This window comes from Hypanus sabinus, chromosome 3 (assembly GCF_030144855.1).
Source record: "Hypanus sabinus isolate sHypSab1 chromosome 3, sHypSab1.hap1, whole genome shotgun sequence".
In the NCBI taxonomy this organism is placed as follows: domain Eukaryota; kingdom Metazoa; phylum Chordata; class Chondrichthyes; order Myliobatiformes; family Dasyatidae; genus Hypanus; species Hypanus sabinus.
The window spans coordinates 137,110,283-137,130,126 of record NC_082708.1 but is presented as its reverse complement, the minus strand read 5'-3'; the positions used below and the strand labels follow the sequence as shown (position 1 = coordinate 137,130,126).

Here is a 19,844-nt window from a genome sequence, read left to right as displayed (position 1 = left end):
TAGAGCCTTGCTCACACTTGGAAGTTAATACCTGACATGAAAATAGTAATGCTGTCGAGTTCCATTGGAGGTTATTATTATTTGCAATGATTCTAATTGTCCATGAAGAAAATGACTAGGTAAAAACCTCTATTTCAAGGAAAAACAAGATTATCTGGTGAATGACATGAGTATATGCTGGCTTGGACCATGGAGTTACTGGATGCTTCCATTCTGAGAGAATGAGCGTTGTGCCTTAGCACATTCAGAAGCTATGCTAAACTTAAATAATTTCACTATAGTCATGAACTTCTTTCAGGAGTTAAGATGGTGCAATAGCAATGCTTAGTGAAGGTATTTGGCAAGCAATTACTTAGTAAACACTTTTGAAATGAAGTCAATCTAAAAAGCGAGAAATGAGAAGCCAATTATTTTTATTTTTGTAAGAGTATAATATATAATCTGCAACAATGTCATAGAGAACAAATGACATTGAATGTGAAATGAATCTTTCTACATGGATTGAGGAGATCAAAGTTCAAAGTACATTTATTTTCAAAGTATATATATATTATACAAACTTGAGATTTGTCTTCTAACAGGCAGCCATGAAACAAATAAACCCAAAAGAACCCATTAAAAAAAGGAAGACCATCAAACGCCCAATGTAAGAAGTGAAAAAAAGTATCACGCAAACAATAAACAAGAAAATAGGATTCTGAGGCGAAGTGAAGCCCACAAAGAGAGTCCATCCATAGTTCAGCACAGTGCAGAGCAGCGAGCTGGGTGGCCTGTCTCTCGATTCAGGCCTTGAAACTCTGACCTTTTCAATCTGGCCCGGTGGCTAAACTCTCATCCAAACTTCAGCTTTAGTCGCTTTGATATATTGTGGGGCGGGAACCCCGCCACCTCAATTCGGTCTGTACCTGACCTATCCAATTCAGGTTGGTGCTTAAGTCAACATCCAAACTTTGGGTTCCTGCTCTTAGAAATAATGTTCAGGGTGAGATTCAGAAGGTGCAGATCTTTCTGTCAGTGAAGCATTGAAATACCAGCTTGTAAAATTGAACTCAAATCATTTGATTGAGCCTTAATGCCCTAAAATTCAGATTCAGCTGCAATTGTTAGCCACCTTAGCACAGGAAACAGCTCATATTATAATTTAAATTTCAGATATTGCCAATGTGGATCTGTCATTAAACTTCATTGCATTGTTCCTTTTCTAATTCTGGACTACATTGACTTTCCAAACTATACTTGATAAAACATTATGGCCTTTCTGTTTTTGTGTTTCTTCTCCAGACTGGTCAACAAAAAGACACCTATGAAACACAAACTCAAATAGAGGAAATATGAGACAATGATGCCATGCATTTCTTCTGGCTGTGGTCTACAGGTCTATTGATATTTTGACCAGATGAGAAACCGAACTATTTGTGGCTGGTTTTGTATTATTAACAATGAAATTGAAACTAATTACTCATAATAAAACTGAATGAAGTGTAAATTTATGCTGCTTTTTGAATTAGTAGTTACATTCTGCATGCTATGTAATTTATATGATATCAGATCAAAAGTATGATAGTGGTACTAACACTACTAAAATAATGAGGCCCTAACTATATTAGATATTACATATCATATTACATATTAGAGAGATTAAAATCAGTCTCAGTATTTCATATTTGACTTGGTCATTTTACCAGTCTCAGGCCTGAGTACTTAACTCAGAACTTTGTTTTTACCCACTTTATTTGAAGCAAAGTGTTCTGGAAATTTTCTGCATATATTTTGGCATATGGCAATTGTGAATTGTAGCCTCTTTTGGATATAAACTGTTTACCTGTAGAAGCTTATGCCCAGGACATAGGCATTTATTGTTACTCTATACCAGCTGCACAAAATTGTAGTTCTTGCTTTGGTACTTGTTTTTTTTTTTGCATCTACAGGCAGTTTTATTGTTTAATTTGATTATGTCCATTTAACATCATGTTGTTGACAGTGATAGTTATCATTTACCAGCATTTGTTTGTTTTCAAGTTTTCATCCTAAAATCTGTCCTCATGCAATTGAAGCTATTAGCTGTTCTTTGTGGCAGCAGCTGTCATTCCTAAACCTTCATTTTATCTTCTCTCTCTTTCTTTGACCTCCCTGTCTGCCTTTTATTTGTCTCTGATGCTGATGAAGAGTCAACAGTAGGATATCAATCTGTCATCTCTGATGCTGTTTCCATTTATTTTCTGCTTTCTTTTATTGGGATTATCTAACATGATTGTAAATAGCAATAAAACTAATGAAAGATGGGATAGTTCTGTAATGCTTGCTATTGGGGTGAAATACAGCAGGAAGCATCTGAATGGCATAGGAAAAGAGTTTGATAGTACCCGAAAATAATAGCCTCAATGGTGCAACATTTATCACAAAGCAGACCAAGAGCAGGAGTTGGAGAATGTGCCTGTTTGTTTTACTGATATTGTATACAACCCTTATTATTCCAGGAATAAACCAGTGTCGTTGGATATTGTTCATATTGTTGTGTCCATGACTTGGTACTGCAAGCCATTGATATAGACTGTACATTGAACATTTTTACCATTCCTCAGATAGTCTTTGAAGTGCTCAACCTTTGAAGATTGTTAACTGTTTGCTGCAGCTGAAAAATATTTGTGACAAGGACCTTCACATTAATAATATCAATATGGTTTGGAAATCTAACTACTGCTGAAACTTAATAATGCAAAATTATCACAAATTTATATGGCCATTTTGGTGTTGTTCCTGTTTTCTTTAGTATGAAAATTCTAACCTAGTAAAACATTTTACCAATTTCAACATAGTAAGTCATGTTGAGGATGTAAGTCTAAAGCAACACAACCTAAACTTCATACTGGTATTTCTTCAATCACAGGGATTTCCTTCACGTTCTCATTTCTTGCTTCTTGACACAGTCAACATTTCAATTGTAATGTAAGATAATTAACAGCATCTTCATGAAATAAGAAGTGTGGGAACTTAATTAGGAAAACAGGGAACTTAATTAGGAAAACAAGAAATTGAGAAAAATGTTCAGCTTGGATCAGCACGCAGCTACTAGACACTTATGTTTGCATCTGTCAGCATAGTAGAAAAAGGCAATAGTTACTAAGTCAGCAGCCTATGTGAAAGCACATTATGGAATGAAGCATCTATTATATGGTCTTGCCTTATAAGAGATAACACAGTAAAGCAATCAAAATATCTTTTTTTTTCTTCATTCTAACAATCAAGCTGTGAGAAAAGTATTTGTATGTTCAAACAGGGAAGTATCTCCTTTAACTCTAAAAACCAACAAGAGTAGTACAAAATACTGACTATGAACTAATCAAGTCTGAAGTATGGTCTTAACTTTTTTCCAGAATGCAAAGGGAAACGTACCTATGTTTCTTCATGGGACAATATAATAATGTAGCAAAAAGTAACTGCAGTGCCTCTTAGTTAACATGTTACTGTGGTTGTCCAGTCTCCGGTGAGAATCATGCTCATACATCCTTCATTTTTTTAAATTAATATTTATTGTGTGTAACTCAGCTCCAACTTCCCTGAAGGCAGGTTGACTATGCTTTCATCAGCATTTTTTTTCCTGTTATACTCCCACAAATGTTACTGTTTTAAAGGCTGCTCTCCCATGAAAGGATATCTCCTGATATTAACCTCAGAGCTTGTGTCCCAATTTGCGATAATAATAATGCTCAGATAAAACAGTCCTTTTTTGACTTCACACTCTTGACAAGCTGACATCCATGAGTTGCCTGTTTGTGAGTAAAGATTCAAGTATCAAAATTGTGTGTTTGCAAGCAATGGCCAATTCCTCACTTTCTTTCACCCCGTCTGCACATTTTCTGTTCTCTGAAACTCTCTATATATGGAAAGAAATCTATAAAAGTATTATACTGTTATGGAATCTGGCTCATTATATTTTCTCCATGTCTGGGTAAGCAATCTGGTCATGACAGTAGTTTCATCTATCACAGTTATAGGCTAGCATTCAGAGTTCAGGGTTGGCTCTTTCCAAGCTCAATCTCATGGGCGTCTTCCATATTGGGGCAGGCAGAATAAAGAAGTGGCTGGAACAATTCTCATGTCCTTATAGGAGCAATAGCTTCTGTAAATATTTGAAAGTGCTGTTCCCTGTTTTTTTTTCCTTTTGCTTAATTGCAGTTTCTGCTGAAATTGTACAAAAGATCTTGAAACAAATGGGCAGGCAGATGCAGCAGCTGGAAGATGACATTAAGACATTCCTGCCACCAGACAGTGAGCATGAGAAGCCTGTGAAAATGAATGACAATATCTCTTCACAGAAGACTGATGGACGAAAATGTTGTGTCATGGGCAAAACTTGTCAAATTTGCTTGCAACTGTCTAATCTCCTTAGCTGCTGCCGGAGTGAAAGGAATATCATGAACATCAAGCCATGATGTGAGGCAATTTGTTCCTGTGCTGCGTATCTTTCAGTATAACACTACTCTTTATGCACAGGAGGGAGAAGTTAATTGGTCTAAATTAACTGGAGCTGTTGCCCTGACTCCTCATTATTGTCACAGTAGTTAAATGAATATTGCAAGAAAGCTCAGCTCAGTTTGGCTTCGTACTGCTGTTTTGAATGCAGTATTCACCCCATATGACTGAAAGAGCTAACAGAAGTAAAATAGAATGAATACATTGGATGGCTGCCTCAGCAAAAAGAAAACAATTATGTAATTTTAAAATTTCAAAGGAGACTATTTGACTCATTTTGACTTTGACAATTCTCTAAAGAAGCTGCTATCAGAGAACTGCTCCAACCTTTTTCACTCCACTTCTGCTTTCTTTTCCCACATAGAACATAGAACAGTACAGTCCAGCATTTGCCATTCAGCCATAATTGTTGTTGCAACCTATATAAACTATGATCAATCTAATCATTCCCTCCTATACAGCTCAAACTTTCCATACTTTCTTACATTTACATGCCCATCTAATAGTTTTTCTATGTCCTATAGCATCAGCCTCAACCACCATCCTGGCTGTGCATTCCAGACACCCACCACTTTTTGTGTTAAAAAAAAACCTACCTTTGACATCTCCTCTAAACTTTCTTCCATTCACCTTAAACTGATGTCATCTGTTATTGGTCATTACCACCATGGGGAAAAGATGTTGGCTCAGGTCCATTCTGTATATGTCTCTCATAATCATGCACACCTCTATCTCTTTTCTTCCCATCCTCCTACACTCCAAGAAGAAAAAGCTGTAGTTTGTTCAACCTTTCCAGACAAGGCATGTTCTCTAATCCAGACAGCATCCTGAACACCCTCTTTAAAGCTTCCATATCTTTTCTATAATGAATGACCTGAACTGAACCCTACCCAGAGTTTATAGAGCTTCTACATTACCTCACAATTCTTGAACTTAGTCCCTTGACTAATGAAGGCCAACACACCACATTGCTTCTTAACCATTTTATCAACTTGTGCAGAAACTTTAGGGGATCTATGGGCACGGACACCAAGTCGCCTCTCATCCTCCATTGCTCCAGAAAAAAGCCCCATCTCACTGAACCTTTCCTCATATGACATGTCCTCTAATTCAGGTAGCATCCTAGTAAATCTCTTCTGCATCCTCTCTAAAGATTCCACATTCTTTTTCTTAACACTGTGGCCAGCTCAGAAAACATGACTTTAAGTGGGGTCCAACAAGAGTTTTATAGGACTGCAACATTACCATAAGGCTCTTAAACTCAGTCCTCCGACTAATCAATGCTAGCAGACCCATGTGCTCTTTTCATCTATTAATTTGCATGGTAACCTCGCGAGACTTATAAATTTGACCCTCAATGTCCCTCTTTTCCTCTATATTGTTAATTATTCTGCCATGAGCCTTGTATTCTGCATTCATTTGATTTTCTAAAGTGCATCATTTCACACTTCTTTGCATTAAACTCCATTTGCCACTTCTCCATTCAATTCTGCATCCCATCTATATCCAGTTGTAATCTACAACAACCTTGCAAACTCTGCATACCACCACCAAACTTCATGTCACCTGCCAAATTACTAATCCATTTTTTAAAAAATCACAAAGAGTAAGAGTCCCACAACAGACCCTTGAGAAACACCACAGGACTCTGGCCTTCAAGAGGAATATGCTTTATCTACTATCACCCTCTCCTTTCTGTGGCCATGCCAATTCCAAATCCTCTCAGCCAAGTTTCCATCCATTTATTATGCCTTTTGGGATAAACCTACCATGGGACATCTTGTTAAATGCCTTACTAAGATCCATATAACTACACCCACCTTTCTACCTTCATCAATTTGTTTTTTCACCTCCTCCAAAAGCTCAATTAGGTTCGTAATTGTACAATTATTTATTAATTTATTTTTAGAATCTACTTGCAACAACAGGTGTTTTCCAATGAACAATGAAATAAAATTTTACATAACTGCATAGCTATACTGATACAATAGAACCTTAAAATAACATGTTCATTGTCCTTGGATTCAGATATATTACAGGAATTCTCCTATCAACCAGGACTGACATTATGTTTTACTTATAATAAATACCTTATAACATGGGTATTAAAGATTTCCCTTGACAACCCATGACATTAAAACAATTAAATGTCTCTGCCATTTCAATGTTGTTTCTGAAAACCTCTATTACAAAAATACCTTTCAGAGTTTATAAGTAATTGCAAAAATTCCTCAATGCTCACTGTCTAACCTGCAGAAATTATTAAGAGCAGAGTTTAAAGCAACTTCATATAAATCTATTTTTAAAGAAGTGTCATATCAAATGTATCTTATGTGAAATGAGTTTCTCAACACCAAATAAAGTTCTTCAATGAAAATTAATCTAAATGCTTTTAGTTTTGCAGAACTTTCTTTCAGGATCTCCCTTTCCCATGGCCTCCTTGTGTATTTTCTAAACTGGAGAATTCTAATACTTGAAACTGTTAATTCCATTTTTTATCCATTGGAACACTAGTTAGTAAATGGAAATGTTTCCCTGAGAGTTTTTTTTTAGCATACTGAAGTGTCGCTTTACATTTTGTGAGAAATATTTAACTTTATTTCACTGCCCATAAAAGGTTAACAGTCCAAGAATTTGCTTTACATATGGGAAAAATGTTTATATTATTTCTTCTGCTTATGAATCCTTATTACAGTCAGAAGAACACAAATGCCCTAAATGGCAATAATCATTTGAAAAGCAGCTCTGTGAGTTAAAAGCAACACTGGGCAATCTAAATTTGGTACAGATAGTTTCAATGGTGAACTTACTTAACTCTTTCAATTTTCTGTAATTTTTGCCTTTTTTCATTTATCTAAGTTTGTTTTTTCCTCTCTCTGAAATCATATGGTACCTTAATGAGCTTGTATTATTTTTTACTTTAACTAGTGGGCGGCATTATAATAGTATCAGGTTGTCTAATCTGGTTTATGATAACCTAATCAACAATGCCTACATATAATATCAGCTGACCAATTTTGTGACAAATAGAAGAAAATTGAATATGACTCGATTTAGCCATTTCTGTAAATATGCCTGTTAAAATAAAGTTCTGTAAAGAAATTTTTTTTTGAGGCAGCTTGATGTGAGTCTAACTAAATAATATAACACAATTCTCTTTAAAAAAAATCTACTGCTTTAGACATGCACTTTCATAGCAGAAACTCACTGGAACATAATGCTTTACTTAACTAAATCTTCCAATTGACTGTATTGAACAGTCTTGGTAGGATGGTGTCAGGAAGCAAAATGAACATTACTCTCAAAGATTACACTGCTAACACAACTCCCTGCTGAGATCTTTGTACACTCATTAATGCAGATGAAAGTGCTTCTGTCCCAAGAGTGCAATAAGACAAATATTGATGGCATTTTCTTGGCATGTAAAAGAAACACTTCTGTGCAGAAGAACATCAAGTTGCACCACTTATTTATTTTAAGATTTAGCGCACATGCATTCTCTCCTCTAAATAAGAGTCATTTCAACTTCATCCAGGAAGTTTATCTCATCCCTTGTATGTACAGACAGCAGCTGTTATGGCACCGTATTGAGTTCAACAGTTTGCTTTAATTGGTGATTGGCATGGAAAACTACAAAGTTTGTAATAATTTTGCTTGGATCTAAACTGGTAGTTGGTTAGTTTGCTTTATGATAATCATAATCAACAGGACATGTGTACATACTAATAATATTCTTGTATATTAGATTCCCAAGTTTCATCAGCTAAGCAGCTTGAGGGTGCTGCACACAACACAACAGACCAAACAAAAGGCAGAAGATGCCAGTGATCTTTCTAGTGCAGTCCTTATGTTAACAACATTTGAGAGGAGAATGGAAAGGATTTTATATTTCTCTACTGGATTTGCAAGTACATGGCCTAACATTGCACTTCAGTGAAAATTCAGCTTGTTAATGTCACTTATGGATTTGTTACAAAAATAACTTTTGACAGATATCAGTGGGCCAACTAGCATCCAAAAAGCAAAGTAATGTTCCACATTTCCAGTTGAGACCCTGCATCTGGGTTGAGGATTGGAGGATATAAAGAGGTGAAAAGGCTGGTGGTGCTAGGTGTAACCAGGTGCAGTTGGGGGATGAAGCCATGTGGGGAATGGGAGACAAAAGTTTTGATACAGAGGCTGGTGGGTGATACATGGAAATACTTGAGAAAACAAAGAATAATAATGGACTCATGGACCCAAGTGAGCAATGGGGAGAAAGAAGATTAAATTCTAATGGTGAAATTTGATGGTGTATTTTCTGATGTTGGAATTTTCTAATTTTCTATCTAGAGGATAACCCCGCGGGAGGCGAGTATTATTCTTTTATAGTTTGAACTTTGTTCCAGTGAAGTCGAAAATTTTCCCAAATACTCTAGCTCCATTCATGTGGGGAGTCAGATAACATAATTCATAGTCACTCCTTACATAATAAGAGCAGGCCAATACATTTTCAAATCACAGAATTGTTATTGTGTAGAAGAAAGCTAGTCAACCAATCAAACCTATGCTGGCTCAGAGTAAAGGAAATGATTTACCCATTCTGCTGTTTGCTCTTTCTCTATAACCCTGTAAATTATTCTCTCATGTGCTTATCAAATATCTTTTCACAGGTACTGATGATTTTCCATCACCACCAATGTTCTGAATTCCAGATATTCTCTCTGAAGAGCATCTGCCACTCTTACTGCAAAGCTTTTTGAATCATTGTTGGGGGTCCAATCAGGCTAGTTTGAAAAATCTCTGCTCAATTATCATCAACATATCACCTGCAGCACCCAGGGTTCCAACACACTCGACTACTGTTCTACTTCAATAAGGAAAGCCAATTGTTTAATTCCTAGACTGCATTTTGGAAAATCTAATTTCCTACCTGTCCTCATACTTGCATACAAGCAAAGCACCAGAGGTAAGGACAACAAAGAGGTGGTCATGGAACACAAAGGAGTGGCTACAGGATTACTTTGAGTCAGTGGACCGGGCCATGTTTAAGGACTCATCAGAGGATCTGAGCGAATGTGCCATGGTTATCATGAATTTTATAAAGTCAGTTTTGGATGAGTGTGTTCCCACAAGATCATTCAGTCTTCCCCAAGCAGAAGTCTCAGATGAACCAAGACATCTGCAACCTGTTGAGAGCCAGATCAGCGACATTAAATTCAGCTGACTAAGTAGAATGCAAGTCATCCATGTATGACTGCCAGAAAGCCATCTAACATGCAAAGTGACAATTCTGGACCAAATTTGAATCACAGAAGAATGCCCCAGCTGTGTCAGGGCTTGACTGCTAGCACGTCCTACGAAGTAAAACCAAGCAAAGTATGTGACAACACTGTTTAATTCCTGCTCAATGCCTTTTATGCTCACTTTGACAAACAAAACCTTCACAAACTCCCGTAGGCCCCAGAAACCATGTGAATTCCATCTGTAAGGCCAACATGAGAGCATCATTTGGAGGGTAAACCCATGGAAACTACGTGGCTGAATATTGAAAACCTGAGCTAGTCAACTGGATGGTGTGTTCACTGGTATCTTTAACCTCCCACTTCAGCAGTCTGTGATACCCACTTACCTCCAGCAGACTCCAGTTATATCGGTGCCCAAGAAGAACAACACTACAGTAGCATAGCAGTTAGCACAACACTATTACAGCTCGGGACATTGCAGTTCAGAACTCAGTCCCATTGTCAACTTTATAGAGTTTCTATGTCCTCCCCATTAATGAATAGGGTTCCTCCAGGTGTTCTGATTTCCTCTCACCTTCCAGAGATTTACTGGTTAGTAGCTTAGCTGGCCATTATGAATTGTCCTGTGATTTGTATAGGGTTAACTAGGTGGGTTGCTGGGTGGTGTGCCTTGTTGGGCCAGAAAGGCCTGTTCTGCAATGAGTCACTAAATAATCATAAATAAATAAGCAAAGAGAATATACTAACTTGCCTTAATGAATATCAAATTGCAATACTTACATTCACAGTGAAGAAGAGCTTCGAGAGGATGGTGATGAAACATATCAATTCCCGGAGTGACTTAGATCCACTCCAATTTGCCTACCTTCACAACAGGTCCACAGCAGATACCATTTCATCGGCTTTCATGCAAACCTGGACAATGAAGATTCATACATCAGGATGTTCTTCATTGACTACAGCTCTGCATTCAACACTATCATCCCCTCTAAGCTAATCAATCTGCTTCAAGACCTAGGGTTCGATACCTCCCTGCACAAATGGAGCCTTGATTTCATCACTTGTAGACATCAGTCAATTCAGATTGGCAATATTATCCCCTTCACAATCACTATTGTTGTTTTCCTTACATGTACCATGGGTTAGTAAGAACTAACAATATTCTGGAAGAATTAAAACTAGAACTTTTATTTACAACAGCAAATAGCAACATGTTTTCACCATACAGATTCTCGATTATTCTGTCATTTCTGCGCATGCACCGAACTCCGTCCAATCACGTTCTTACACGTGACACGTGATATCACCACAACTATCAGCAAAGGTGCAGCACAAGTCTGTGTGCTTAGCTCCCTGCTGTACTTACTTTATACTTATGACTGTGAGGCTAAGCATGGCTCCAATGCTATACTTAAGTTTGCTTAACAACCACCATTGTTGGCTGAATCAAAGGCAGTGACAAATCCGCATATAGGAAGGGGATTTAAATTCTGCCACAATAATAACTTCTCATTCATTGTCAGGAAAACCAAAGAGCTGATTATTGACTGCAGAAAGAGGAAACTGGAGGTCCTTAAGCCAGCCCTCATCTGCAGATTAGTGATAGAGAAAGTCAGCAGCTATAAATTTCTCACCATTATCATTTTAGAGGATCTGTCAGTGGCCCAACACGTAACCTACATTACAGAGAAGGCACAGTAGTACTTCTACTTTCTTAGAAGTTTGAGAAGATTCAGCATGTCATCTACAACCTTGACAAACTTCTATAGATACATGGTGGAGCATATACTAACTGGTTATAATCACAACCTGGTATGGAAATGTCAAAGCCCTTGAATGGAGAAGCCGACAAAAAGTAGTGGATACGGCCCAGTTCATTACAGGTAAATCCCTCCCCATCATTGAGCACATCTACAAGAAGCGCTGTCACACCCTGGACCCCCAGCATCTAAGCCATGCACTCTTCCTGCTGCTGCCATCAGGAAGCAGGTACAGGAGCCTCAGTTTCAACACAACCTAGTTCTGGAACAGTTATTACCCCTCAACCATCAGGCTATTGAACCAGAGGCAATAAGTCACTCATCCCAAAACTGGACTAATTCCACAACTGGTGGGTTCACTTTCAAGAACCCTAGAACCCTTGTTTTCAGAATTTATTGCTTACTCATTTTTTTTTTACTTTTTCTCTTTTTGCATTTGTACAATTTGTTGTCTTGTACACATTGATTGTCAATTTTGTTATGTGTGGTTTTTCATTGATTCTGTTGTGTTTCTTTTTATTTACTGTGAATACCCACAAGAAAATAAATCTCAGGGTTGTATATGGTGACATAATGTACTTTGATCACAAATTTAGTTGGAACTTTAACTCAAATATTTCCCTCCAGGTTCACCAGATTTGTCCACTTTTGTCTACCTTCTGAAAATCCCTAGCAAATTTCTCAGTTTAGGAGGTAATTAGACATGGATAATAAATCTTGTGTTTTGCATCTGCCTCCTATGAATGAACAGGTAAATGCAAATCATATCAAAGCCAGAGAGCATACCATTGAGGTTCTATATAGTTCAATGTAGTATCCGTAATTGCCTAGTTCCTTTGAAGGTGCCCAATTAGCCAGCAATATCCTCCCCTTACAAAGCAGGAAGCAATTTGACGCAAGCGCAATCAAACTATAATGTCTTGCCCTTAAGGCAAGGAATGATTATACTTTAGGTTGATTTTTATTCAGATAAATTTGGTTTCAGATCTGAAGTTTTGATGGGTCCTGATGATCTTCATTCAGTTTAGTGAATTATCCACTTAAAGAATTTAAGAGCTTGCTGTAAGTCAGTCTTATTATTTCCTTTTTTTAATGGGTCTACATCTGACCATTTCTTTGTATCATTATTATTAATTTGGAAGTTTATGTGAATCTTATCAGAACTGTAGCCTTACTGATGGGTCTTGGCCTGAAATGTCAACTGTTTATTCCTCTTCATTGATGCAGCTTGATCTGTTGAGTTCCTCTCATACTTTATTTTTGTTTCTGTGCAAAGTTCAAAACCATCGGAAGCCTTATCTGTATTGAAAGTATTGCTAAAGACCAGAGAAGATCATTTCAAAATAATCCATCCATTGCAATCACCAAGGTACAAGATTTCTGATATCATGCAACATATGAGCTACAAAGATGGAAGTAATGAAATAAAAATAGGTTCCCTGGGGAACGACTGCTTTACAATGTGGTACACTATCTCCACATTAGAATGAAATAAATTCCAAATACAATTTCGCATGGGGCTTCCAAGAGACATACTATCTTTAGCTTAAAAAAACAGAATAATAAGTTAGCTACTTCAGAATTAAAACAGAATTATAATTAGAATAGGGAGCACTAAATCCCATCCTAACAACAGGTTAATTTATTATAGCTAATAAATTATAATTATATACGGTGTATCAATTTAGGATCATTAACACACCTTATAATAATAACAACAATAAAATAAATCACTTTACAGTATATTATTTCTTCAATGTATTTTTACCAAAAATATTACCCTGATGAAAAAGTATATTGTAAGGTGATAAAACCTGTCACTTATTTGGGAAATATTAAAACCATTGTAAATGAAGAGAGAAAAATGTTAATTTATAGTGATAAACTCTAATTAAAATAGGAAAAAGCTATTGTTCAAATTTGTAACCTTTGTAATTGCATGGAAAAATTTTGTTTTACTAAAATACTGTCTCATTTGTAATGTAAATTAAAGAAGAAAGTGTTATTGCCCATTGTTTAGCAGGCAAATAGTGTATATCTCCCATAATGGCCATAAAAGAGGTGCCATAACAGCACAGTTAATAGAGCTGCAGCCTGACAGTTCTGTACGCTAAGGCTCAGATTTGACCTCCTGTGTTGTCTGTAGCATTTGCACATGCTCTTTGAGGCCATGTGGCTTTCTACTGGTGCTCTGTTTTCCTCTCACATGCAAATTGCTAGGTTAATAGGGCACTCAATATTGTCCAAAAGAACCCACTCACCCCAGGCATTCTTCCTTTTCCCCTCTTCCATCAGGCAGAGGATGAAAAAGACTGAAAGCTTATACTACCATGCTCAAGGACAACTTATAATACAATTAAATAGTTCCCTAGTACAATAAATAGGACTCTTGACCTTAATCTACCTTATTAAGAATTTTCATCTCATTGATTATCCGCACTGAACTTGTACTGGCTATTACTCTTTATTCTGCATTGGAATTGCTTTACCTTGTTCTACCTCACTGCACTGTGCAATGATCTGATATGTATGAACTGGATGAGATAAGCTTTTCAGTCTCTCTTGGTAAATGTGACAATAATAAACTAATTCTAATTCTAATTCCAATTCTCAGGTGAAGGGTAGAATGGAAAGGATTTTATGGGAAGGAGAGAAGGATTAGCATTAGTACATTTTCAGTTGTTCAGCAGCGGTCGTCTTTACATGTTGTTAGACTCCACCACGTGAAAATTTAGGCCTATTATTGGAAGGATGGTGAGGCTTTGGAGATGGTGCAGAAGAGGTTTACCAGAGCGCTGCCTAATTTAATGGGCATGTGCTATAATGCAAAGTTGGACAAACTTGAGTTGTTTTCTCTGGAGGGGCGGAGACTGAGGGGAGATCTGATAGAAGTTTGTAAGATTATGAGAGGCATAAATGGAGTAAACAGACAGTATCTTTTACCCAGGACTGAAATGTCTAATACATGCATGCATTTAATGTGAGAGGGGGTAAGTCCCAAGGAGTTCTGGCACAACATTGTGAGCTGGAGGGCCAGTTCCTCTGCTGTACTGTTCTACGTTCAATGTTGTACAATCATTTTTGGCTGTAATAGAATGCTACTATGGCTTCATGAGGTTGACTGATGTTTTTACGATTTGCCAGATGAGTCATTTTGAATATATATCGGCATCCATGTAATTTGATTTAACATAAGCTTTGTCTTTTTATATTTTTGTGCTCCAGCAAATGTTCTAAGACTGTCCTAAACATTCAGCAACAGTGCCAGGCTTCTGCAGGAACAAATTGTTTGCCAACATGGATGCATTATTTGGAATTTGCATTTCAAAGCAATATGACTCAGAGAGTGAACGGAAGGTATGCTGAGCTTGGAGATGGAGGAAGGTGGGAATGGAGGAGGGTTTCAAGCAGGACTGCTGAACACCCAGTAAGAAAGCAGTTTTCCTACCTGAAGAAAAGCATGCTTCTGAAATTACGGAGGACATTAAAAAAATTCAGCAGATTAGCATATTGATAAGTTCAATTAACAAATAATCTATTTAATTGACAGTAAAATTCCATTCTGTAAAATAAAACAACAATGAAAACTATTGGAGTTATAAAAATCCATATGTTGTGTTTTCTGTTCTTTGAGACATTTCTGTGGGAAATGCTATGGATTTTAAATGAATTCTGCCGTATTTAATACACACGCATTGCTGATACACGTTGCTGCATACTAACTGAGCAAAAGTATGCTGAAGTTGCATGGCATTACTTTTTAATTTTGTACTGTCTCTGTCTTGGATTCAGGACATTAAACATCTTTCACTGGGTTGACCAAGCTATTACTTTTTCTGTTAGCTTTCTGAATTCCAGCTCTCGTTGTATTGCACAGTACATTGGCCGTTGATTTATTTTTTTTAATTGTTTGTTCTGTGCAGTAGAAATTTGCCTTCATCGGTCTTTTTTTTCTATTATCTCCAGAGGTGTTCAGATTTCTTTGAAGCCAACCTAATCATAAAATGTGGTTTGAATTCTATGCTGGTCGATCTTGACCTGCACTGAGTTTCAGTGAATTACCAAATGGCAGCCAAGCTTGAAAACTGCAGATACAATATTTTGTTGGCATAGAAAGAAACAGCCTTATTACTTTTAAAAAAATCTTATATTGTAATTGCTATATAACAACATAAATCTACTTCCATTTTAAATGTTGTTGGCTTTAAATTTTATATTTTGCCATTTGCTTGTGTTTGCTAAGCTGTTAAAAATCACTCACTGCTTCAAATGTGTAATTGTAGACAAGGTACAAGCATTATATTTTGAATTCTGTGACTCAGGTCAAAAATGTCACAAATACGTTTCCTTTGCAGAAAGAACTGCTATGATATTGCACCAGGCAGCACCTTTAAAATGCCAAGAGAACTTCCTCACATCTATACATCATCTGCCACAAGAAGAGGGTGTACTTAAACTAGCATGTACTTCACAACGTATAACTTTTCCTTATGTGGGTATATTTACCTTGAAGAGCCCGAACTTATCAATAAGCTGTACCAAAAATATCTATGTACAGCATTCAATCAGTGTGCATGTGCTTGCATTTACCAACCTTATATTAGTTTAAAATTTTCATTGCACTTGTTGGGGTTCATTATATTTTTTGGGGCCACCGTAGCACAGCAGTTAGCCTGGAAGTATTATAGCTTGAGCATCGGAGCTCGGAATTCACTCCCGGCATCGACATAAGGAATCTCTGTATGTCCTCCCCCATGGAATGGAGGTCATTTGGTTTCCTCCTACAGTCCAAAGTTGTACTAGGAAGGTTAATTGGTCATCGTAGTTTGTCCCGTGATTAGGTTTGCTTTAAATCAGTGCTGTCAGGGTTTACTGAGTGGTACCGATTGAAGGGCCAGAAGAGCCAATTCTTCACTGTAGCTCTAAATAAATAAAAATAAATATTTTATAGTAATCCTGAAATAACAGTGGGCTTGTGAGTCAACTTATTTGGCTATTAGTTAGTTTCCAAAATAGTTTTTAAACAGCAGAAATTAATTTTCAAACTGAACGCAAGTGTGCCATTTGAGCTCATTAAGCCAGCATTCACCCTGCAATATCAATGCTAGTGTGAAACATTTCCATTTTGCACCAAAAACTGATTGAAGACCATAGGGAAATTCCCAATTATCTGCCCAAATTTATGTGAAAATACTGTGCAACCACTACACACTGAGGTAGACCAATTCTCAAGATGTTTTGTAGAACTTTTACTGAAGTTGTGATAGACGGTAAAGACAATCCACTGTGAGCATGAATCCCATGATGTAAACTTAGAAATTGACCTTGACCTCAATTTAGTATGAACTTCTTTGAAGAAGGAAATCAACTCCATTTTAGTTACAAACTGGTGGGAAATTAACTTTTGTCAATTGATATCTCAAATAAAATGGCCATCAAAGAGATGGATTCATTTAAAGCAGGGTTTCCCAACGTGATTCCAGCGTTGAAGTACAACATGCTGTTCATCCCCACCAAGAAGGGGAAGAGCATGATGGACATTTATTTGGACAACTTTGAGAACTGGAATTGCTCGGATGGGATCAAGCACAACTTGTTCCAGGACTACCTTCTGATGGATACAGTGTATCCTGCCATAGCCATTGTGATTGTCCTCCTGATCATGTGCATCTACACCAGGTCTATGTTCATCAGCCTGATGACCATGTTTGCCATCATCAGTTCCCTCATTGTTTCCTACTTCCTCTACCGGATAGTCTTTGGCTTCAAGTTCTTCCCCTTCATGAACCTCACTGCCCTGATCATCCTAGTGGGGATCGGGGCCGACGATGTGTGGAACCACACTAAGTTCGACAATCCCCAGGCGGAGCTGGTGGAGACCATGAGCATCACCCTCAACCACGCTGCCCTCTCCATGTTTGTCACCAGCTTTACCACCGCCGCTGCCTTCTACGCCAACTACGTCAGCAACATCACTGCCATCTGGTGCTTTGGGGTATACGCCGGCACTGCCATCCTGGTCAACTACGTGCTGATGGTGACCTGGCTGCCAGCAGTGGTGGTGCTGCATGAGCGCTGCCTGCTGCACCTGTTCCAGTGTGGGGACGGGCGGGCACGGTACCACGGCTGGCCCGCCCAGCTGCATCACCGGCTCCACCGCCTCCTGCAGGCCGCCTCCCACACCTCCCACGTCTTCTTTGAGAAGGTACTACCGTGCATCATCATCAAGTTCCGCTACATCTGGCTGTGCTGGTTCCTGGCGCTGACCGTGGGCGGCGCGTACATCGTCTGCATTGACCCCAAGATGAAGCTGCCCTCGCTGGAGCTCTCTGAGTTCCAAGTCTTCCAGTCATCCCACCCCTTCGAGCGCTATGACGCCGAGTTCCGCCGCCTCTTTGTCTTCGAGCGGGTCCACCACGGTGAGGAGCTGCACTTGCCTATCACCCTGGTGTGGGGCGTCTTGCCAGTGGACACCGGCGACCCCCTCAACCCCCACAACAAGGGACGGCTGGTGCTGGACTCCACCTTCAACGTGGCCAGCCCGGCCTCCCAGCTGTGGCTGCTGCACTTCTGCCAGCAGCTGAGGAACCAAACCTTCTACCGGCAGAGCGAGGAGCAGGACTTCACCAGCTGCTTTGTGGAGACCTTCCGGCAGTGGATGGAGAACCAGGACTGTGAGGAGCCCAGCCTCTACCCCTGCTGCAGCCAGTCCACCTTCCCCTACAAGCAGGAGGTCTTTGAGCTGTGCATCAAGCGGGCCATAATGGAGCTCGAGCGCAGCACAGGCTACCACCTGGACAGCAAGACCCCCGGCCCCCGTTTCGACATCAATGACACCATCCGGGCTGTGGTGCTGGAGTTCCAGAGCACCTACCTCTTCACCCTGGCCTACGAGAAGATGAGCCGCTTCTATGCCGAGGTGGACGCCTGGGTGTCGGAGGAGCTGAGAGGAGCCCCCGCTGGACTCAGCCAGGGCTGGTTTGTCAGTGGCCTGGAGTTTTTCGACCTGCAGGACAGCCTGTCTGACAGCACCCTGGTAGCCATGGGGCTGTCGGTGGCCATGGCCTTCGGCGTCATGCTGCTGACCACACGCAACCTGGTGATCAGCCTCTACGTCATCGCCTCCATTGCCGGCACCATCTTCGTCACCGTTGGCTCCCTGGTGCTGCTGGGATGGGAGCTCAACGTGCTGGAGTCAGTTACCATCTCGGTGGCTGTGGGTCTGGCAGTCGACTTTGCCGTACACTATGGGGTGGCCTACCGGCTTGCCCCTGAGGCCGATCGTGAGGGCAAGGTGGTCTTTTCACTCAGCCGTATGGGTTCAGCGATCGCCATGGCTGCGCTGACCAGCTTTGTAGCAGGGGCCATGATGATGCCCTCCACTGTGCTGGCCTACACCCAGCTAGGCACCTTCATGATGCTTATCATGTGCGTTAGCTGGGGCTTTGCCACCTTCTTCTTCTAGTGCCTGTGCCGCTGCCTGGGGCCACAGGGCTCCTGCGGGCAGATACCCTTGCCCGCTGGCGGAGCCCGCCCCCCTCCACCCCCCACCACACCACGCCCAGCGGGGGGCCCCGGCCCGAGGACTTTGAGCTGGAGCCGCTGGCTGGGGGACCCAAGGGTGTCGGGATGTCTGACCCTGGCTCTTCAATGGGAGCCGGGCACCTGCCTACCAGCCTGCCACCCCTCCTCCTGCCACTGGGACTGAGCAGCCCTCTGGGGTACTCGGGGGAGAAGGGCGGAGGGCATAACCATATCAACCCCCATTAAAGACCTGAAGGGGAACTACGGACACAACCAGTGGATCTTGGGGGCCAGTGATCCAACCCAGGGACAACTGGGGCCAGTGCACACTCTCCATCCAGTAGCACCTCAGGAGCCAGTGGACCCTCCCAACTCAGGAACAACTGGATCCAGTGGACCTTCCCTTGGCCCAGGGGGTAACTGGATCCAGTGGAGCCTCTGCAAGCCCAGTGGCCAATGGAGAAGTGTGCAGACAGTCCTGCAAACTGTCTCCATTCCTGGGAGCCTCTGTGCCCCTCCCAGGGCCATGGAGAAGCGTGCATGTTAAAGCTGACTGACAGAGCTCCTTCTGGACCTCCTATTGGCCCCAGCCTCCACTTCCAGCCCCTTGTGAAGGCAATTCCTCAGGACAGCATGAACCAAAACCCAGGCATCTCCCCCTGCAGAGACTGGCAGGGCCCTGGTGAACAGACTGCCCCTTGCAGTTGCCCACCCAGCTGAAGCAGGCTGTGGATGACCACAGTCAGTCCTCAGGATGCAGGGAGGTGTCCCGGTGACTGATCTCCCTCCATCACCATAGCAAAGTGCAATTGTGTCCACATCACTCTTCCAAAGGCTAACAGACCCCATGTCCACTGTCTGG

General features: G+C 40.3%; 1 protein-coding gene across 1 annotated transcript; it reads left to right on the top strand.

Moving 5' to 3' along the window:
* The first annotated feature begins 16,886 nt into the window (after nucleotides 1–16,886).
* LOC132390936 (protein dispatched homolog 1-like) lies at nucleotides 16,887–19,166 on the top strand. The gene is given in 1 exon segment (XM_059963473.1): nucleotides 16,887–19,166. A coding segment is annotated over 1 exon segment (2,280 nt).
* The last annotated feature ends 678 nt before the right edge of the window (nucleotides 19,167–19,844 follow it).